This window comes from Rhinolophus sinicus, linkage group LG01 (genome assembly GCF_036562045.2).
Source record: "Rhinolophus sinicus isolate RSC01 linkage group LG01, ASM3656204v1, whole genome shotgun sequence".
In the NCBI taxonomy this organism is placed as follows: domain Eukaryota; kingdom Metazoa; phylum Chordata; class Mammalia; order Chiroptera; family Rhinolophidae; genus Rhinolophus; species Rhinolophus sinicus.
The window spans coordinates 107,240,127-107,262,957 of record NC_133751.1 but is presented as its reverse complement, the minus strand read 5'-3'; the positions used below and the strand labels follow the sequence as shown (position 1 = coordinate 107,262,957).

Genomic DNA, 22,831 nt, shown 5'->3' with positions numbered 1-22,831 from the left:
TTATAACTGGAATTCGTACCTTTTGACCACCTTCACCCATTTTACTGACCCTCTGCCCTCCACCCCTGGGAACCATCAATCTGTTCTCTCTATATATGAGTTTGGTTTCATGCCTATTTTTTATTTTCTTTTGCCTCCTTGGTCAAGTTTATTGCTAAGTGTTTTATTCTTTTGGGTGGTATTATAAATAGAATTGTTTCTTAATTTTATCTTTAGGTTCTTTGTTGCTAGTGTATAAAACACAATTGATTTTTGTGTGTTCATCTGCGGCTATGCTGAATTCATTTTTTTAGCTTTAGTAGCTTTATTGTAGATTCTGTGGAATTATATATATATGGAATTATGCCATCTGTAAATAGAGATACTTATACTTCTTTCCCAATTTGGGTGCTTTTTCTTTAAAATAATTTTTTTTATTTTTCAATTACAGTTGACAGTTGACTGATATTATATCAGTTTTAGGTATACAATATAATGATTAGACATTTATGTAACTAATGAAGTGATCCTCCCCATAAGTCTAGTACCCACCTGACACCATACATATTACAATATTATTGACTACATTCCTTATGCTATACTTCACATCCCCATGACTATTTTGTAACTACCAATTTGTACTTTTTAATCCCTTTCCCTTATTCAACCATCCCACCAACCCTCCTCCCATCTGGCAATCATCAGTGTGTTCTCTGTATCTCTGAGCTTGTTTCTGTTTATTTTGTTCTTTGGATTCCACAGATAAGTGAAATCACATGTCATTTGTCTTTCTCTGTCTGACTTACTCCAGTCAACACAGTACCTTATAGATCCATCCCTGTTGTTGCAGATGGCAAGAGTTCTTTCTTTTTATGACTGAATAATATTCCATTGTATATATCTACCACCTCTTCCTGATCCATTCTTCCATTGATGGGCACCCAGGCTGCCTCCATACCTTGGTTATTGTAAACAATGCTATCATGAACAAATAGATGCACATGTCCCTCTAAAGTAGTGTATTGGGTTTCCTTGGATAAATACCCAGAAGTGGGATTATGGGGTCCTTCTTTGTCTCTTGTTATAGCCTTTGTTTTAAAGTCTGTTTTATCTCGTGTAAGTATTGCTACCCCATGTGTTTTGTTGTTTCCATTTTCCTGAAATATCTTTTTCCAGCACTTTCAGTCTCTGTGTCTTTTGATCTGAAGTGAGTCTCTTTTAGGCAGCATGAATAAGGATTTTTGTTTTCTTATCTTTTAGCCACCCTATGTCTTTTGATTGGAGCATCTAATCCATTTACATTTAAAGTAATTGTTGATAGATATGCAGTTATTGCCATTTAGTTATTCATATTTTTTATTTTTTTTCTTCTTCTTCTTAAAGAAGTCCCTTTAACATTTCTTGTAATACTGGTTTGGTTCTTATCTGAGAAGCTCTTTATCTGTCTTTTAATTCTAAACGATAGCTTTGCTGGGTAGAGTAGTCTTGGTTGTAGGTCATCACTTATCCACTCTGAATATTTCATGCCAATCCCTTCTGGCCTGCAAAGTTTCTGTTGAGAAATCAGCTTATAGTCTTATGGGAGCTCCCTTGTAGGTAATTAACTGCTTTTCTCTTGCTGCTTTTAAGATTCTCTTTGTCTTTAAGCTTTGGTATTTTAATTATAACATATCTTGGTGTGGACCTCTTTGAGTTCATCTTGTTTGGACTCTCTTGCTTCCTGGACTTGTATGTCTATTTCCTTCACCAGGGTAGGGAAGTTTTCTGTCATTATTTCTTCAAATAGTTTCTCAATCTCTTGTTCTCTCTCTCTTCTCGTACTGGTACGGCTGTTATGTGAATGTTGGTATACTTGATGTTGTCCCAGATGCCCCTTAAACTACTCTAATTTTTTTGGATTCTCTTTTCTTTTTGTTGTTCTGTTTGGATGTTTACTACCTTATCTCCTAAATCACTGATTCAGTCCTCTGCATCTTCTGATCTACTGTTGATTCCCTCTAATGTATTCTTCATTTCAGTTATTCTAGTCTTTATTTCTGACTGATTCTTTTTTATGTTTTCTATCTCCATTTTTATGTTTCCTATGTCTTTGTTGAAGTTCTCCCTGAGATCATTGAGCATCTTTATAACCAGTATTTGGAACTCTGCATCCAGGAGATTGCTTGTCTCCATTTTGTTTTTAGTTCATTTTCTGGAGCTTTGTTCTGTTCTTTCATTTGAGACATGTTTATTTGTCTCCCCATTTTGGCTGCCTCCCTGTGTTTGTTTCTATGTAGTAAGTAGGGCTGCTAAGTCTTCCAGTCTTAGTAGAGTGACTTTATGTTGTTACTTTATGTTGTTAGTGTCCTGAGGCCCAGTGGCACGGTCTCCCTCATCACCTGAGCCAGGTGCTCCAGGTTTGTCTGTTGTGTGGGTCATGTATGTCTTCCTGTTGTAATTGAGCCGTGGTTGCTGTTTGCATGTTAATGGGAGGGATTGACCGTCAGGCTGATTGGTTGTGAGGACTGACTTTGACTACAGTGGAGGAGCTGTTGTGCAGGGACTGACCTAAAGATCTGGATTCACTTTAGCAGGCTCTGGTGCCTGTTTTGTCTGCCTGTGGGTGTGTTGTTTATAGAGGTGGTTGGGTGGAGCTCTGGTGTGGTCTGAAATTGGCCACTGGTTCTGGGGCCTCTTGGGAGGTGCTCTGGTGCAGGCTAAGGTCAGCTACTGCTTGTGCCCCACCCCAGGCCACTTGGTATGAGCTACAAAGTGATCTGCAGATGGTTGCCACTTGTGCTGGGCTTAGAGGTGCTTGGGAGAGGCTAAGCAGTGAAATTAGGGCAGCTGCTGCTAGTTCTAGGCTTGGAGCTGCTGAGCAAGAGGTAAGGGGCACACCAAAGGCCAGATGCTGCTTGTTTGGGTTTTGTGAATCTTTGAGAGATTTTAGGAAAGACCACAGCATGACCCAAGACAGGCCGTTTGTATGGAAAAGCCACAGGAAGTGGTTTGCAGGTGAGCCAGCAAGTTGGGTGGGGTGGGGTGGGGTCTCGGAATCATTAGGGCAGGGTGAAGTGGGGATAGTTAAGTAAATGGAGACTCAGACACGGTGCCCACTTGCATGTGCAGACTGGGTGCTGAGAGGGCTCAACAAAGGAACAATGGCCTCTGCCAGCATTTCTGTCTGGGAGAAAGCTGTTCCTCCAGCCCTCACTCTGAAGCCAGACTATTCATTTTCTCCCTGTATGACCCAGGTGCCTTTTGAGCTCTTTTTCCACTGCTGCAGCACAGAGTGAGTGAGCCCACCAGCAAGTAATTCCATACTTTAAGAGGACCACCTGAGGTTCCTGCAGCCCTCCGTCTCACTCAGCCACAATCTTCACTGGTTTTCGCAGCCAGAAGTTCTAGGGACTTCTCTTCCTGGCACTGGAACCCTGGGCTGGAGAACCTGGTCTGGGGCTAAGACCCTTCACTTCTTAGACAGGACCTCAGCAGCCAAGTTATCTCTCCCTATTCTCACTTGCCACATATGAGTGTGGGACCAACCCATTCCGGGTCTCTGCCCCTCTAACCAGTCTCGAGGTGGCTTCTTCTTTATATCCTTAGTTGTAGGACTTCTGTTTAGCTGCACTTCAGGTGATTCTCGACAATGGTTGTTCTGTAGTTTAGTTGTGATTTTAATGCAGTTATTAGAGGAGGCAATTACAGTGTTTATCTACTCCACCATCCTGACTGGAAGCGCAATTTAGATGCTTTTTATTTGTCATCTTGTTTAAGTGCCCTGGTTAGGACTTCTGGTATAATGTTGAATAGTTGAAGTGACAGTGGGCATCCTTGTCTTGTTCACAATCTTAGAAAGCTTTCATTCTTTCACCATTGAGTATGATGTTTGCTCAGGGTGTTTGATAAATTTCCTTTATCATATTGACTTTGGAGAAGAGCCAGAATTCGCACGGTGCCAGATGCAGTAAGATGGATGAGGACACACCATGTTTTTATTTGACAGAAATTGCCATACCAGAAGCAATGTGTGACACGGAGCTTTTCTGTTGTGATCACAAAATATAATGAATGCTGCTGCCAAGTGCTAGCCAATGGAAAGGCAGGATCTTTAATACAGGAAGTGGCGCGACGAAACTTAGTAATAGTATGTGACAAGTTTCAACTTGTTTGGTGCAGTCAGTCAGGTGTGAGCTATGGCAGCGAGAAGATGTGTTTTAAAGTGTGCCATAAATCATTCTCCATCATGACAACGCTCCATGTCACACATTGCTTCTGGTACAGTAATTTCTGTCAAATAAAAACATTACAGTGTGTCCTCATCCACCTTATTCACTGGACCTGGCATTGTGCGACTCCTGGCTTTTTCCCAAAGTCAAAATGATTTAGGACATCGAGGCAGACACGACAGAGCAACTAAAGGCACTCAGGAAAGAGGACTTCCAGAATTGCTTCAGAAAGTGGGAAGAACAATGGGATAAGTGTGTCTGAAGCAAGGGGGAGTATTTTGAGGGGGGTTAATGGCAATGTGTCTTTTACTGCAATAATTTTTTTTAAATTTAAACACTCACCATATTGCTTGATCACACATTATACTATAAAGCTACAATAATGGAAATACTGTGGAACTTACATAATGACAGACATACAGACCAACAGAATAGACTACAGAGACCAGAAATAAACCCTTGCATATATGGTCAAGTAATTTTCAACCAGGGTGCCAAGACCATTCAATAGAGAAAAGATAATCTTTTCAACAAATGGTGGGAAAACTGGATATCCACGTGCAAAAGAATGAAGTTGGACCCTTACCTTATACTATATAAAAAAATTAACTCAACATGGATCAAAAACTTAAATATAAGAGCTAAAGCTATAAAACTTTTAGAATAAAATGGGAAAAAGCTTTATGACATTGGATTTGGCAATGATTTCATGAACATTACACTAAAATTACAGGAAACAAAAGAAAAAATAGATCGGACTTCACCACAATTAAAAATTTTGTGTATGAAATGATATTATCAACAGTGAAAGAGCAATCCACAGAATGGAAGAAAATATTTACAGATCATATATTTGTTTAGGGATTACTATTTTTAATTTCATTTCTGTTTTTTCTTCAACATATATGCAGTATGATTTACCTTTGTGTCTTTTTGCCACCAAACCGAACCTCTTCTCTTAAAAGAGAGAAATGTGCCTCGTGACTTGTTAATCCAAGCATAATCTGTTGAAAAATGATTAAGAAATGTTTCTATTCTCATTTTATAGTATCAGGTTCACAAAGCAATCAAATAAAAATCATTTCTATATTAAGAATATGATTATTTAAGGAAAAGGAAGAAATTTATTGGCACAGTAAATATACAGATATCAAAAGAGGATCCATTTATAGGTATGAATGGGGTTAAGTGGATGCACTTTGCTAAGAAAAAAAATGTTTACCTTAGACACTCACATGACTTTTACAACCATCACTCTGCCCCCAAACAAAAAATTCCAGAAAACCATCTCTTGGTTTTCACACCTTTCTACCTGCCATGGGTGAATGGGTAAGAAATTAAAGGCAGCAGCTTATCCAATACCATGTTTCCCCGAAAATAAGACCTAGCTGGACAACCAGCTCTAATGCGTCTTTTGGAGCAAAAATTAATACAAGACCCGGTCTTATTTTACTATAAGATCAGGTATAATATAATATTAATATAATATATACTACTGGGTCTTATATCAATTTTTACTCCAAAAGATGCATTAGAGCTGATTGTTCGGCTAGGTCTTATTTTCAGGGAAACACAGTAGAAGAAAGTAGGACTCTTCTGGAGGCCAGGATACCTCTATTATGTAAAAACTCAGAAAAAGCTGGAAAAGGGCATTTTCAGTTAATCTTCTCACTTGGTATTCTAATACCCAAAGTAAGTTAATCTAGTAAGATATATCAACCAATTGCAATGTATATTGTTTATTTTATTTCAGTACCGATTCAAACAAAACAAATTGAAACATTTATGAAGCATTCAGGGAAATGAGAATACTAAATGGTTATATATTAAACAGTGACTGTTAATTTTCGTTTTATGTGGAATAACAGAGTTGTGTTTATTTGTTTTTTAAATAACACTCTCCCTTAGAGAAACATAAAATATTTATGGGTTAAATGACACAATGTCTGGGATATGTTTCAAGAATTCCGAGAAGTAGGAGAAAGGAGACAGATGGTTAGGGATAGAGGTGAAAATTATTTAAGGTGTATGAAGGACATGAGTTGGTTCATTACTTTTGTATATGTTTGAAATTTTTCATAATAAAAAAATTAAACCAAATCTAGTGAAGTTATTTTGATCATGGAGTTATCAAATCAGGTGGTATTCAAAGTCATGTATTAAACATGAGGGTAAAAAGGGCCCTCTACCTTACCCTCGGCAGATCATTTATAGTATTAGGGCCAGTCAGGTGTGAACAGTAATCACAGAGACCTAGTGATCATAACATATGGCAAAATAGCTCATTTTCCAATTGTTTTGGAAATGGCAGAAGTAGCAATCATTATTACGTCTCCAATATTTGTTTCCACAGCCAGAAAGCTTCTTATAAAAAATTAACTCTCTTAAAAATTTAACTACAACAGCATAAGGTTATAATAGCAACAAATATTACACTTACCAAATCAGCATCTAAACCATAAAGACAGTGTCTGGTGTTGGGATCATGATCTGGTTTTGCTTTCTCAGATCTGATAAATTCCATGATTTTATGCTCTCCTTCTCCAGGAGTCTAAATACAATGTTTAAAATATATACACATATATATATGTTAATGTGATATGCATCAGAATACTAAATTTAAAGAAACCTCTTTAAATAAAACGATAATAACCTCATGGCCTGAGAAGTAGATGGTAACTCCTTGCCACGACTTGTCTGTAGAAATTTTCATATTTACAAAATACTTCAGATGTTCATGTAACCTGGCCATGAATTCAGTCCCTATAAATAAAAAGTTTTACAAAGTTAATCTGTGAGAGATATAAAAGTAGTGAGTTCCCAGTGACAACATGCAATTGGATCTGGGTGCCCAGGGTTAGCTAGGTGTAAGATCAAAGGTCAAAAGCTCTCGTGCTTCTCTAGAAAAGCAGGTAAATGTTGTACCTTTTCCTAGCACATATCACAACTGTTTCTAATTTCACTGGTTACCCTAAAATGAAGTTTATGTCACATAGGGAAATTCAGGGAATACTACTATTGCCACAGGACTATGCTTCAAATATTTTTTTTTAAATTTTTTTATTGGGGAACAGTGTGTTTTTCCAGGACACATTAGCTCCAAGTCACGTCATTGTTTTCAATATAGTTGTGGAAGGCACAGCATTCATTGCCATGCGGGAATCGAACCGGCAACCTTGGTTTTATGAGCACCATGCTCTAACCAATTGAGCCAACCAGCCGCCTGCTTCAAATACTTTCATACAAGGCCGAGTTACAACATTCTAATAAACCTCAATTTTCTATTTTCTCTGCTGGATTCTGAAGTTTTTTTTTTCAGGCATGCAATTTCAATCAGATTGCCCATAACAACAACAACAAAGGCAACTATCATTATTATTACTGTTAACCTGGAAAAATTATTACTAATCTGGAAACTGATTATGTTGACCATCTGGAAGCCCAGATGTATTCTGTGCATGTAGGAGAGTTCTGTCTATGGCTCCTCTTATCAACATCTGTAAATCCCTACAGCAGGTCTTCATAGGAGCACTTATGACCAAGATGACCAAACCATCTCATGAGAAGACACAACTGGAAAAATAAAGCAAATGGAATCCTAGGGACAAAATAAATAGAGGCTAAAAAAGAAAAATACATTTTAAAATATTTACATTTTAAAACTATCAGAATTTACCTGGTGTAATACAGTTGGAATCAAATCTGGCCTCTGTAGGAAGAATTTCTCCTTTTTCTATTGCCTTTTTTATTTTGTCTTCTGCCTCCTTTGCTGACCTTAAATGTTAAGGGAAAGAATATCTTAAACTTTCTGGAAAAAAGTAGAGATCTTTACATAAAGTAAACTGTTATTTAGATGTTTTTATAACTAAAATACTAATTCATCAATTTTTTTCTGTTTTTTACATTTTAAGATATTCTGTAAATGGTATTTTAATACATTTTTTATTTAGGATAGTTTTAAATTTCCAGAAAAGTTGCAAAGGTTCAAAACATAAGTTTTCAAATAATTATAATTGGTAAAGATGAGCCTCAGAATTGTTTGTTTTTATTTATTTAAAGAATTGAGTTTTTTTCAGAAAAGGACTATAGAAATAGAGCATTATCACAGCATAAAATTGACAGAACGTTACAAATACATATCATAAAGTAATTCCTTTCTTATCACAAGAACACAGCAAATTGATTCTAGAAACAAGCTAAAAGTATAGCATTAAACATTCATTATATATACACTTAACAACATCAAACAAGTATATTAAAATGATCTCTAAGAATATTAAATTATAAAATTGTAACATATATCTTTGGGTTTCCTCAGAAAAATGCAAAATGAAAGCTATGGACATTAATGGCATCAATTGGTAAAACCATCTTTTTTGCAGCAATAGGATTTACTAGGAAGAACCTAAGTTTCAGAGTCAGATGGGCGTAGGTTTGAAAACAGGCGCCCTAAGTACTGTCTGATTTCTCCCGTAATTCACTTTGGCACACCAGCATGCCACGTGGCGTCCAAGTGAGGAAGCTCTGCTTCACGTACGTTGTCTGCAGCCTTGTCACTAGGTCGATCCACTGCTCCCTGTGGAACTCTATTTCTGTGATCAACAAACTTTTCTTCAAATTTAACCCCACTCTCACCAACCTCTTCAATAAAACAAAAACTCTGAAGGTATCAATTCATTCGTAATCTCTCCAATGAAAGCCATTCTTTCCTTTTCTCCTCTATATCTTTGATTGAACAAAAGATTAATGTTACTATGTGGCAAGTTCTTGGATATAACAAAAGAGAAACTCTAATGAGGAGACAGAAAATGAAATAGCCATAATCTTTACTGTGGCTACGATGCTGAGAACATTTGGGACAGGCACAAGGTAAGACTATTAAAGTAATCTAGGTCAAAAATTCTGGTGGCCCAAGCTGAGATACTAGCAGTAAAGATGAAAAGAAGTAAGTAGATAGGACAAATTTAAGAGACTGGATAACTAGGACACAGATGTGAGGAATGAGGAAGAGGCAGAAGTCCAAATCATTCTTGGACTTTTGGTTGAGCAGCTATTTGCATGGTGTTGTAATTCACTGAAACAGGAAATGGAAGGCAGTTTTGAGGCAAAGATGAGTTCAGTTCTGAACACGTTAAATCTGAAATGTATTTATGGTAGCCCAGAGGTGTTTAGCAGGCATTTAAATATACAGGAGCTCTGGAGAGAGAGAGAGCTACCGGAAAGATAAATTTCAGAGTCATGAGTACAGATACAGTAATTGAAGTCATTGGATAAGATCACTCAGCACCTTGGACAGAAACTTAAGAAATATCAATATATTTAAGAAAAAGCAAAGAATATCATGTTTCCCGAAAATAAGACCTAGCCAACAAGTAGCTCTAATGTGTCTTTTGGAGCAAAAATTAATATAAGACCTGGTCTTATTTTACTATAAGACTGGGTATAATATAATAACATAATATAATGTAATATAATACTGGGTCTTATATTAATTTTTGCTCCAAAAGACGCATAGAGCTGATGGTCCAGCTAGGTCTTATTTTCAGGGAAACAGGGTAACAAAGAGACTAAGAAGGTGCAGTAAGAGTGTGGTTGCATGAAGGTCAAGGAAAGAATGTTCAAGAAACAAAGAATGAGCAACATGGTTAAAATACCGTAGATAAATGAAGTAATATAAAGAGAATTATTCTTTAAATTTAGCCATAAGGAGTCTATTTGTAATCTTGTAAGGAAGTTTCTGTGTATTGGTGCAGAAGAAAGCCAGATGGCAGATTTTAAGATGAGTAAGAGATGTGGAAAGATCATGATTAAAGCTTATGAATGGAGAAAACAGTCGCTGTGGAGAATGAGCTGATTGGCACTCGATGTGAGCACAGTACTCAGTAAACCCTTGGGATGGTTATGGTGAACTGGCCCTGATATCCATTCCTAGTTTGTCTTCTGATACTGGAGAGGTTGGAAAGCTGAAAAACTTAAACTCTCAAGATTTCCTGCAACTAGGTTTCTGGATATGACTTAGATTTTGTCAGTTAGATGCCTCCATAAAAGGTTTGGAAGGTAGAAGTGTGGTAAAATCTTCATGACAGTAGAGGTACTGGGGCTGTGGGGTGTGTGTAGAGGAGACCTCAATATTCAGCAGCTTTGTAGATGCTGAGAAGTGAGGCGCAAGGCATCATTTGTGCCGGGACAGATGGAGCAGGCACACAGGAGCTCTGGAACTGACAGACACAGCGGTAGCTTCCTGACAACTGAATTTTATCTAAAGGGATGTACTCTGGGAGCCAACAGTTCAGGGAGTGGTTCGTTAAGCCCTGCACCACAGCTAAAGGAGTAAATTCCTGGAACCACCTGTCCTAGTGGGGCGTCTGAACCCCTCAACTTCTTAAATGTGGTAGTAACAGTGCCGTCTACCGGTGGATCAGTTGAATGGTACGTTCTGGAAGTCATTTTTGAAGGCTCACCTAGATTCCCACTGTTTTGGCTCTTACAACAATTTTTATATGCACCTAATTCTCTCTGTTACATTCCTTTCTGCTTAAAATAGCTAGGTTTATATGACCTGCAACTGAATACTGACACAGTAGGCTTATATAATCCTTTCTCAACACTAGATTTTCTAGCTCAGTAGCTCCCGAAAACCAGTTTATCAAATACTAGGGGAGTCTGGTAAAAATAGCTTCCAGGGCCCAATTTTTAGTAATTCAGGTTAGGTAACTCTTGGGTGGTACTTGAGAATCTAAATTTTAGTAAGGGATTGGTCTGTGTCTTCAAGGATTTCAGAGGTTCCAATACCTCCAGACTCTCTTCTCTTTGATATTTAAATCAGTACTTTAGACCACCCTCTTCCCAGTCTCACTGCTAGCCTTCTCCAAGGCACTCTCCCACTTTCCTTGATGATGTCCACGTTTGATTCATTGGTGTACTTTCCGTTACTTTACCTGCCATTGTGGTGAAAGGATTTATTATGCTAAGGACCCCTCAAACATGCTGGACTCAGGGCTTCTTTCCTTCAACTTGAACAAGCCTCCTAACTTTATTTCTGCTACCCATACACAAGGACACCGCACACTCACTGTTACTCAGAAATACCCCTACATGCCCAGGATTGGGATTTAAAACCCTCTTTCCGTGTACAACCTTTTCTCATCCTCTTACTTCTACTACCCAACTCACACGGCTGATGACCGCATCGAGGATCCGAACTCAGCTCTCTTCTCCTACTCCCTCAATCCGATGCCTCCTCGTCTCACTTGCCTTGTGTCCATGTTCAACTAGAGTCAGTATCTAGCCCAGAGTCTGAGCCCTCAACAAATGTTTGTTGAACTAAATTAAGTCAGTGATGTTCTCATCAGAACAATCTCTCAGTTCACTCTGCAGTTTCTTAGCCAGGGCAGACTACTGTTGGAGTTCTCTCTATTACTGCCATTTCCGAATTACCAATGAGACGACTGAAAAATCTGTCACAGAGAACAACAGAGTAACTTTACACAGCCCAACATATACTTTGAGAAATGAAATGTCACTTGAATTACTAATTTGTTTACTTGATTGATAAAATGTGACATTATAAGTATGAGACAGTTCTAATTCTGGGGGAATTTAAGCAGAAAAGAAACATGAACAGAAAGAAGATGCATTGCGTTAAGTCAACTATTGCTAAAATAATGTATTTTATTAATCTAAGTAGCATTCTAAAATAAACCATAAATGTTTTATTACCTAAACCGCCTTCCACGCTGCTGGTTCATCTTTGCTCGAGGAGCCACACCATCCACAGCCATAAAGAACACTTTCCTAGGTTTAATAATGCGAAACAACACCTCCAAGTAGTGAAAAATATCAGTAAAGATTTTATCATCTGAAATTCTGAAGTGCACATCATCATCATTAGGATGGGAACACTGATGGATAATCCCATTCATATCCAGGTACAAGTTGTCAAATTCAGGAATCTAAGAAACAAAGAGAGATGATCAAGGTCATTATTATAATCAACCATGGACACCTAAGCAGCTGGGCAAAGCAGCTGATAAAAAGCAGGTTATCAGGGCATTCTTATATAAAAACGGAGTGAACAATCACAGTTGAATAAAGAAATTAAAGGAAAAAAACAGGAAAAATTGGTAAGATGGGACCATACAAGTATTACATGGTTACATGAGGTACCAATCAATAGCTTCATCAAACTTACGGTCAGGAAATTATTTACTTATTTAAAATAACCAGGAAAACACCAAATAAAGTGCTTGGTTCATTTAGTACTCAAAATATTAGTTTCCTTTCTTTCCACCATTTGACAATAACTCTCAAAGCCTCTATTTTCTCTATAAATGGGTAACATAATGTCCATTGATATTAAAAGGATGTTTTTACATAGTCATTAAAAGGTTTTACAAATGATTTAAAGCCTTATTGTATATTTGGTTTCACTGAAACAGAGTCATTAATTTGGTTATGTTAATTTTTAAAGCTTAGATTATGCCAAGTAATGAAGGAAACTTTGAAAACTGATTTCTTATTTTTTGTACGTGAATTAAATAATTTCTAAACTTGGATAATAGGCGTGTACTTTTATAAAAAGACCTTCATGGCTCTGGGTCTCATTTATTTTTCTTCTGTTTAAATGTCTGTGAGCAAGTAAGGAAAACAATACTGAAACAAATATACATTAACAAGGAACAAAAATGGACACAATAGCTATAATATCTAGTGAATTAAAGAATTTTAGAGTAGTCTTCCTTATATACTAATTATTCTGAATTTTTAAACATAAAAACATACTTGTATAAACTTAATGAAAACCATCTCTGAAACAATTATTCAAGTTCTTCCTAATGTACAGGTAATAATACACTTTCCTATTATTCAGAAAATGAAATGTCTTTGAGTTTCGGGAGTGAAAAGTTTTGGCCCCTGAATCAATGAACACTATAAAAACATTTTTATAAAATACCCATAAGTACTAAGTATCAGATTTAAATGCTGTTATTGAATAATAAACTCAACTGAAATGACAATTGTGATCATGAGGTTTTAAATTCAAGATTTACTGTTTCAAGAATTCTGAAAACTGCAATCAAAATCTAAACATGATTTTTTGAGGAGGTGGAGGTACTTTACAAAATGATTACAAAGTTTCCCTAGGAGAATAAACATACAAAGAATATTAAAAAGAAGAGTAAAGAAGAAGAATATGCCCTATTATCATATTAAAAATTAGAAAACACTTTGTTTGTGCCAAATAGTCCAGAAGTACTCTAAGTGTATATAGAAATTTAATATATAAGGGGCATTTCAAATTAGTGAAAGAAAGGAATAGGGCACCTAGCTAACTATTAGGAAACAAAACAAAGCTGTCTTATTTTATAACAAATAAATTCCAGAAGGATTAGAAATTTTAATGTGAGAAATGAGAGTTTAAAATTATATACATATATTTTGGTAATATTAGGGTGAGGAAAGCCATAAATCATAAATGAAACAAATAGTGGAGTTGGCTACCAGAAATGTATTTTTTAAATCTATCGGGTTAAAAAAAGTACTATAAACAAGTTCAACTGAATATGACAAAATGTAGGGAAATGTATATTTCATATGTTATTAAAAGCAATAGCTGCTACTTATTAAGCACTTATTGGTGCCAAACATTGGGCTAAACATTTATATTCATTCTGTCACTTAATTATAACAACCTTAAAAGAGAAATATTTAGAGTCCCCATTTTATAGAAGAGGAAAATCACAGAAATAGAAAAGAGAGATGGGATTTATTTACACTCAGTAGTCTGGAATGGGAATAACAAATTGGTATAACTAATATGAAAGTACATATAAAATTTTGAAGTGTGCACATGTTTGACCCAGGATTTCTACTGTTGGAAACTTATCCTGGGAAATAACCATAAATGTGCACAAAGATATAAGTACAAGAATATTCATGGCAGTATTATTCAGAAAAGATGAAAAAAGAAAACTATCAAAATGCCTAATAGAAAATTGATGATGGTACATCCATACAATGGAATACTCCAGAATTACAAATTATAATATACATTCATATTTGGCATGGGATAATGTGTATAATACATATGGTAAAGTGACAAAAAATAGGTTATAAAATGGCAGCTATATTATCCCATTTATAGAAAATATTTATCTACATAGTATTTGCACAGAGAAGTCAGGAGTATACAGAAACAAGATGTTACAAGTAGTTAAACCTGGATGATATAATTTCAGTGGCTTTTAACTTGTATAACTCAACAACAAAAAGACAAACAATCCAATTAAAAATGGGCAGAGGACCTGAACAGATACTTCTCCTAAGAAGACATACAAACGACCAACAGATATATGAAAAAAATGCTAAGCTTCACTAGCTATTAGGGAAATGCAAATCAAAACCACAATGAGATACCACTCCACACCTGTTAGAATGGCTACCATCAACAAGACAAATAGTAACAAGTGTTGGAGAGGCTGTGGAGAAAAAGGAACCCTCTTACACTGTTGGTGGGAATGCAGACTGGTGCAGCCGCTATGGAAGGCAGTGTGGAGGTTCCTCAAAAAATTAAGAATAGAATCCCTCTCCTGGGTATCTACCCAAAAAATCTGAAAACATTTATCCGTAAAGATGTATGTACCCCAATGTTCATTGCAGCATTATTTACGGTGGCCAAGACATGGAAACAACCAAAGTCTCCTTCAATAGATGAATGGACAAAAAAGTTGTGGTATATATACACAATGGAATACTACTCGGCCATAAGAAAAGATGAAATACTGCCATTTGCGACAACATGGAAGGATCCTTAGATTATTATGCTAAGTGAAATAAGTCAGACAGAGTCAAGAACCATGTGATTTCACTGATATGTGGGATATAAAACTGAAAGCAATAAAGGAACAAGACAAACCTTAAAAAGAAGCAAAAACTCATAGACACAGACAATAGTTCAGTGGTTACCAGAAGGTAAGGGGGTAAGGGGTGGTAGATGAGGGTAAGGGGATCAAATACACAGTGATGGAAGGAGAACTGATTCTGGGTGGTCAGCATACAATGTGATATATAGATGATGTATTACAGAATTGTACACCTGAAATCTATGTAATTTTACTAACAATTGTCACCCCAATATATTTAATTAAATAAAGAATTTCAGTTGCTTTTTACTTTCCTCTAGACTACATAACAGCTTTCACATCTTTCTGTATATGAATTTTCATATAATGAGCACATGTAACCTGAAGAAAAACTACAATTTTCCTTTTAGAAAAGTTTTTTAAATTCTTAGATTTCAGATTAGTAAGATACAGAATGATTAAGTAATCAACAGCCAATGCAGTAGAGAATGAGAACACGCAGTAGAATCATGTTCCTTCAAAAAGAAGCATAAAATAATACTGAGTTATTTCATCTGCAACAACTAGAAATAATAGAATAGAAATTTCAAGGTTATCTTACACTTTCTCCTCTCCCTATCTAATTAGTCACTGAAGTGGTGTTGTTTTTTATAATTTAACATCCAACATGTTTATAGAATCTCTTATCCATTCCCATTGTTTTAGGCAATCTCATCTTTTTTCTCCATCCTGATTGCCCACCTTAGTTTTCTGACTACATTGCTTGCTTCCAGGTTTCTTTCTCACTACAGATCAGGCAATTTTCCAAAACACTATGTGACCATGTTGCTTCCTTATTTAAACCCATAGGCTATTACAAGCCCTTAGTACCATAAAAGGTACTGTATGATTTGGCTGCTATCTTTCCCACCAATCCCATTTTCTTCTCGTTTCCACATATGTCTACAAGCTAACTACAGTAAATTACTCACAGAGCCCTACATGTGTTGGACTATTTCAAACCTCTGTGACTTTATAGATCTTGTTCCTACTTTCAGAAATGCTTTTCCTTCCTTCTTGCTCCTCCCTTCACTGATCTCGTAGATTCTGACTGAGCTTTCAAAATCCAGCTCAGGTATCTTGTCTGGAAGCTTTCCCTTCCTCACCCAAGAGGAAATGATGCTCCTTTTTTTATGGCATATCTTATTTGGTTTTGCATTCTCAATAAATACAAGAATGCCAGGCACATATTAGGTGCCCCACACATTTTTGTTGAATGCTTAAGTGTAATGTCTGTTCTTTCCTGCTGAACTGCAAACTCTTCAAAGCACTCTTCTGCTTTGGTCATGTTTAGAACTCTCGGCACACTGCCTGACACGAAGGAGCAAATCAAAAACATTTAATAAATAAATTAATACACAAATAAAGCTTACCCTTTGTTGAATGGCATCTGTAGCCCATGCCACTCACTTGGAATACACATTCATACTGCTTTAAAATGTGGTTAAGTATTGACATGCTAGTATCTAATTTTCTCAAAACACTAGTTTCTTTTTGTTAGTATAACTTTGTATCCGACTCAGTGTTGTTGCAAAATGCCTTTTACATAAAGACGGTATCTATTTGACTGTTTAAGAGAGCTGTCAATTATTTTTCTCTAGATCTTAATCCCAGTTTTATTGTTCCAATTCAGTTTTGAATATTCTGTTTTAAAACATACCAATATTAATAAACTATTTTTATATACATTTTTATATACTATGCATGTTTTATAGACTATGTAACATGTTATGGTTTACAAATTAATTCACTCAATACGTATTTACTGAAGACCTACTATGTGCCACACATTATGCTAGGAGCTGGAAAATACAGTCAATACAGCAGTACAGTGAATACAGTAAAGGGTAAGACAGATAACTCCCTACACAAGAGCAAACACTTTAAAATAGAAATTGCAGCTTGTGTTCCCGATAACTTGAAAATTTAGGTTTGCAGAGTCAAGGAGCAATTCTTAGCATAAAACATAGAAGATTGGTTTTAAAAGTGCAGGCTCTAGCACAGAATGTGAATGCACTGGTCACTACTGAACTGTACACTTAAAAAGGCTGGGATGGCAAATGTTATGTGTATTTTACCACAATTTTTTTTTAAGTGTAGGCTCTAGAATATACCTTATTAACAGGGACAACAGGGCTCCTGAGGGCCCGAAATTGTTGCGGGGTGGGGTACATAATGAAGTGCCCAGTACATAAACAGACAGATAGCTATAGCTATGGTATTAAACTTCCATGAGGAAGAAGCGTGCTGGAAAAAAGCAAGTCTAAAGAGCCACCTGGAGGAAGGGCAATGAAGAAAGAAAGGTTAAGAAACACTACTTAGAGCAATTCTGCTAGTTTCAAATTCAGCTCCAACACTTACTTTACTTAGGGTGAGTAACTCAGTCTTTCCGCGACTCAGTTTTCTCAGCCACAAAAGGGAGATAATAAATAATTCTAGGACTGCTATGATTAAATAAGTGAATGCATATAAAACACTTAAAACAGTGTTTAGTACATGGCAAGTGCTTAACAAATCTTAGCTATTACAATGGCACTGTCCTGGATTATAATCACAAAGAGAATTGAGTATGCTCTAAGTGTTTATAATCGTACTTATACGACCTTTGTTTTGTAAAGGTTAAGTTTACATCAGATATATATGGTCCTCATTAGAATTTAATCTCTACTTTTTCTTTATATATTACTTATTCATTAAGTCAGCAAACATTAACTGAACAACTGCTATGTGCCAGACACTGTGCAAGAAATAAACACATAAGAAATGGACAGTTCCTGTTCTTAGGTACAATAAAGTGAGGAAGGCAGACGGGGAAGTCCACAGTAGCAATACAATCACCTTTTGCATACAGCAAAGACTATTTCTAGGAATTCACATGAGGTTGCAAAATGGTGATATTTTATCTTTCTTATCAGTTGGAATGCTTTTATAAAGAGACCATTTTATCATTTAGTTATCCAATGGAACAAGAAAGTAGAACAAAATGCTTAATTTTTTCCCTTTATTTACCAGTTTTCAAGATTAGGAAGCGTCCCTACTATCTTTGGAAGGGGACCCTTTATTTAAGTGCCATGATGAACTCAAGGACTTACGCATATTTGATGGGTTTGAATCCACTGTATATTATTCCCGAGGCTCAAACTGTCCAATTTGGGGCTACTGCAAGCCTTTTCCAGATGTCTCTTCAAATCCTTTGACATGTCCATAGTAGTCTTCAGTAGTTTCCTTGCTACCATGTTTCCCCGAAAATAAGACCTAGCCAGACCATCAGCTCTAATGCGTTTTTTGGAGGAAAAATTAATATAAGACCCGGTCTTACAGTAAAATAAGACCGGGTCTATAATATAATATAATATAATATAATATAATATAATATAATATAATATAATATAATACAATATAATATAATACTGGGTCTTATATTAATTTTTTGCTCCAAAGGATGCATTAGAGCTGATTGTCCGGCTAGGTCTTATTTTCAGGGAAACACGGTTTATGGTGTTATGACTGAAGTTTCCAGGCTAGATACCGCCTGACCAACCTGGTATTTGTCATTTCTCCAAGAAATCCTGACTTCTTTTAGTGAGTAAGACCATAACCTGGGCAATAAGGATACATCTTGCTCCTGGACTTATCATTGTTTCTAGGCCTGTTTCGTGGAGAAAAGGACGGAGCTAGGAAAAAAAATTTTTTTTTCATAACTGGGAAATTTATGGACGTGTGTGTGTCTCATAATCTTATATTGATACTTCCAATTCAAATTCAAGAGTATAGAACTTTTACTGAACATTTTCTCTATTACATCCGTAACTCCTTTTTTACACACCAAGAATCTGGGTACTGAAGGATACAAGAGATGACAGAATTAAAATACCCTATATTAGGCATTTATCATATCACACCCATGGATTTCAGAAAAACAGTATTATCACCAATATTGAGTCCAGTAACATAAAAAGTTTTTTGCATAAGCTTTCCCCATTCTCCCCATTTATTTTATAGTTGTGCTATCTATACATTGCCAGATTAGCCATTGTACACTACTCTGTCTCTTAACTCTTGTTTTGTTTTCAATCTACAGGTAACTATATATAATGTTCTCTCCCTAGTCATTTCGATTGCCTGAAGTTCATTCTCTAGTGATTCCTCGAGGAAGTGCTGAAAGGAACAGTATTTCCTGAATTCCTGTACACTAATAGTAGTTCATCAGCTTACTCTTTATACTCAAAAGTCAGTTTGCTGAGTATCTCATATTACTCCATTTTTTTCTGACACAACGCACGGGTATCAAAAACTGTGATGGGAACCTAACTGCCTTTTCCTTATAAGTCATGTGTTCTTCTCTTCTAAATAACCAAAGTTTTTTGTCTTTTTCTTTTTCTTTGAAGTCCAGTAAGTTTACTAGACTAGGTCTTGGTGTTGGTCACCTGAATCAATATGTTTAGGTACATGGTATATTCTTTCAACGTGCAATTTGAAATATATATTTTTTTAATTTCAGGAAAATTTTCTTTAATTATAGTATTTGTTCTAATAAGTTGCTTTGATTTCATTTTTCAGGAACCCATTATTTGTTTTCTTTGCCTATCTTTCTCATTAGTTATTTTCTCTTAAACCTTTATCTTTTAAAATTTCCTCTTTTCTACATTTTTTTTCCTCACCTTTTTTTTCCCTCGTGCTATCATTTGCTTTTGCCTTGCTACTACTTTAGGCTCCATTTCTGAAATGATTTTTTCATTTATATTTAATTTTCCTAGGTTCTATCCCTTAACTTCTGAATTTCCATAATTTATAAATGTTCTTTCATGTCTTATATCATTTTCTTAGTGTCTTTTAGCTCATTCTGAAATAGTAAGTTATAGTTTTGGTCTGTTTTGTGTGCATATTTTTATTGCAAGCTTTTATTGTCTGGGGGAGTACTATTTTGTTCCTTTTTTTCCCTGTAATAACTTTGCATGTTATTTGACCTTGATACTTTTCTGTTGCTCATTTTTATGTAAATTTAATTTTCCTGAACTTTTAGAATGAGGAGGAGTTCAGGAAATCTATAACTTCACAAGCTCCCTCTTCTGCTGTTTTGGGGTAGTGTTAAAAAATTTGGTGGTTTGGTTGGTGGTTGTTTTCTAAGATTTCTTGACTTTGTAACCTCCCCCCACTTTTATCTGGACCTTCCTCTTCTTTTTTCTCTATCGTCCCTTTTCTGATAAAATTTCATTTTACTCCCAGCAGTTTCTCCTTAGTGTGGGCTCTGTCTTAGAATGGGGCCTTGGTAAGTCAGTTTGGAGAGTCCACAGGAGGTAGACTGCTCCTGCCCTTTAAAACGCCTCATTTACAGCTAGTTATCTAACTGGCCCTCAAGAGTCTTTTAGGGAATATTCTGGAGTTCTCTTGTTCTCAGGTCCATAGATATTTCCCCATTGCTTCCTTCTTTCTCTTGCAGAAATGCCAATACTGATTGGGTCTAGAAGCTATTGGTAATTTGTCCTCAACTTCTTATATTTGTGGGGATACCCTGTTATGTGGTTTTGTTGTAATTGTTCTATGGATTTTAAGTTTTGCTATCTAATTGCTCTTTCTGTTTTTATGTAAGGATTCAGAGACCAAAAACTATGCTGGTATCATCACCACCACCTATCCTCTTTCCAGAACCCACCCCTCCTCCCAACCTCTTTCCAACTCCCTCCTCCCAGAACTAGCTTTTGAACCATTGTGATTCAGGCATTCCCATCTTTTATGTACTGCTTGAGAGAGTAGCATGGTAACCCTTTCTAACGTTTGCTTTTGTTGTTGTTAACAACCTGAATCAAAAATTTTTGAAACACATCACTTTGATGAACCCAGTTTAAATCTACCCTTGGTGTTCACGTCATAAAACTGCCTTGAAGTGACTGTTTTTGTTCTTCAGTAACAAACTCCTCTGCAAATTCTGTGCCAAAGCATGGAGAGAATAAGGGATACTATTCTCACCAAACCAAATTCTGTGACAAAGAGTACAGAGTAAAAATATCACTGAACAAATTACGTATTATCAAGTCAGCTTCAATAACAATCACATTTTTTTGCACTTGAGAGAGAAAATGAATGATGTATTACAGATACTCAAACCTTTTTTGAATGAAGGACCAGGAAAAGTCAGTTAGTCGTCTCTATTTCTGCAATATACTAGTAACCTTTTTTACCTTCTTCTCTGGAAAGAAATGTCTGCCTAAATCTAACTTAACCCATGTTTCAAATAAATTAAAGGCAGACTACCATTTTGGAATTTTTTGTAAGCTTTTCCTCATGTACCAAATCTGATGGTGAGCCAACAACAAAGAATCCTTTCTGGAAATTTAGCCCTACCTTCATGCTATGGTGTATTTTTAAAAATGATTAAACCATAATTTAATAGACAGCATGATGGGTGGTGTTGGATGGATGAAAAACCCCCACAACGAATACAATGCTACCTATCACAAGCAATTCAATTACCTATACACATTTCAAACCTATTTTTTTTCTGTAAAGCAGACAACAGGTCTACTAAAATCATTAAACGTGACAAACACGTATCACCGAAAGTCTAGCAGTCTAAATGACTGTTTTCTATTCCTTCACGGTTGCGATAAACTACATTTTTGGAATGTACACATAAACGTCACCCTGGGCTCGTTATATACCAAATATTGCTGTAAGTAGTGTCAGTGCTCTAACTTCCGTTTCCCTCGCTTCCTGACACACACACCTCCGCATAATGCCCCTTCCCCGTCCAAGTGTGTTTTGTTTGGGGGGGGAATGGGCACGCGGGAAGCCTCGGCGCCGGGTGGGGCGGACGCAGCCTCCTCTAGAGGAGAGTAAACAAGGGGATTGCGTCGCGGAGGCTGTAGGAATCGCTCGTCCGTGGGTCGATAGGTCCGTGGCTTTGGGCCGGACCGGGAGGTCCCGGGCGGACGCCTCGGCTCTGCGCTGGGAAACGCACCCTACAGCTCCCGAGGGCACAGGGAACAGGAGCTGAGGACGGCGCACTGGCCCAGCACCCGCTTTCGGAATCGCGGAAGGGCCTGCCGGGCAGGGAGCTGTCAGACCTGCGGCGCCCCCGAGGCTGCGCGCACAGAAACGCAGCCTGCCGTCGCCCCCATTCGGGCCGTCCGGGCGTCCGCAGCCCTTCCGCTCCGCTCGCCTCGCCACCCAGCCGGCAGACGACGAGCAGAAAGAGGGGGCTGGAGAGCCCCCGTCCCCGGGGGAGCGGGCCGCGGGGCCCCGGGTCCTCGGCCTGCGGAGCCGCGGCCCCTCGCTCACCCACCTGATGCTCTTTCACCACTTCGCTGAGGCAGGGATACCGCTCCGAGATCCATCGGTAGAACTTGGGGACTCCCATGTCGACTGTCAACACTAACTCGCCAGGGACAAACCGAAACCAAACGCCCCGCCGGGGCCTACACCGCCGCCTCCGGCCGTCGCTCCGCCGATGACAACACACCGCCCGCCGGATCATAGAGAGCGCCGCCGGGCCTAGAGCGGCCGGCTCCGAGGCCGCATCCCCGGGGCGGGGCTCCGATCCGGCCCCGCTCACCGCGTGTGCTCGCCGCTGGTCGTGTGTAAGGGCCCGAGGCGTTTGCGAGCTGAATGTTCAACTCAGTTCTGAAAATGCCTGTTTACAGGCCATAAGGGGATTTGCAAGTGCTATGAAACACTCACCTGATTGCTAGAGAGAGAATACTGAACACTGATTTTTGTCCTGGCTACTTGAGTCGCCCGTGATGC

The 22,831-nt window shown here is 37.5% G+C and overlaps 1 protein-coding gene across 3 annotated transcripts in view; it reads right to left on the bottom strand.

Moving 5' to 3' along the window:
* The window catches only part of XRN1 (5'-3' exoribonuclease 1), a 162,350-nt gene extending 139,803 nt beyond the window's left edge, over positions 1-22,547 (bottom strand). For all 3 annotated transcript variants that reach the window (XM_019753579.2, XM_019753581.2, XM_019753580.2), the window contains exons 1-6: positions 22,371-22,547; positions 11,907-12,139; positions 7,864-7,961; positions 6,841-6,950; positions 6,628-6,738; positions 5,109-5,191 (exon numbers count right to left, since the gene is read on the bottom strand). In XM_019753579.2, coding sequence (XP_019609138.2) covers positions 5,109-5,191; positions 6,628-6,738; positions 6,841-6,950; positions 7,864-7,961; positions 11,907-12,139; positions 22,371-22,445 — 710 coding nt within the window. In that variant the 5' untranslated portion in view covers positions 22,446-22,547. The remainder of the gene's footprint in view (positions 1-5,108; positions 5,192-6,627; positions 6,739-6,840; positions 6,951-7,863; positions 7,962-11,906; positions 12,140-22,370) is intronic.
* Positions 22,548-22,831: the final 284 nt, after the last annotated feature.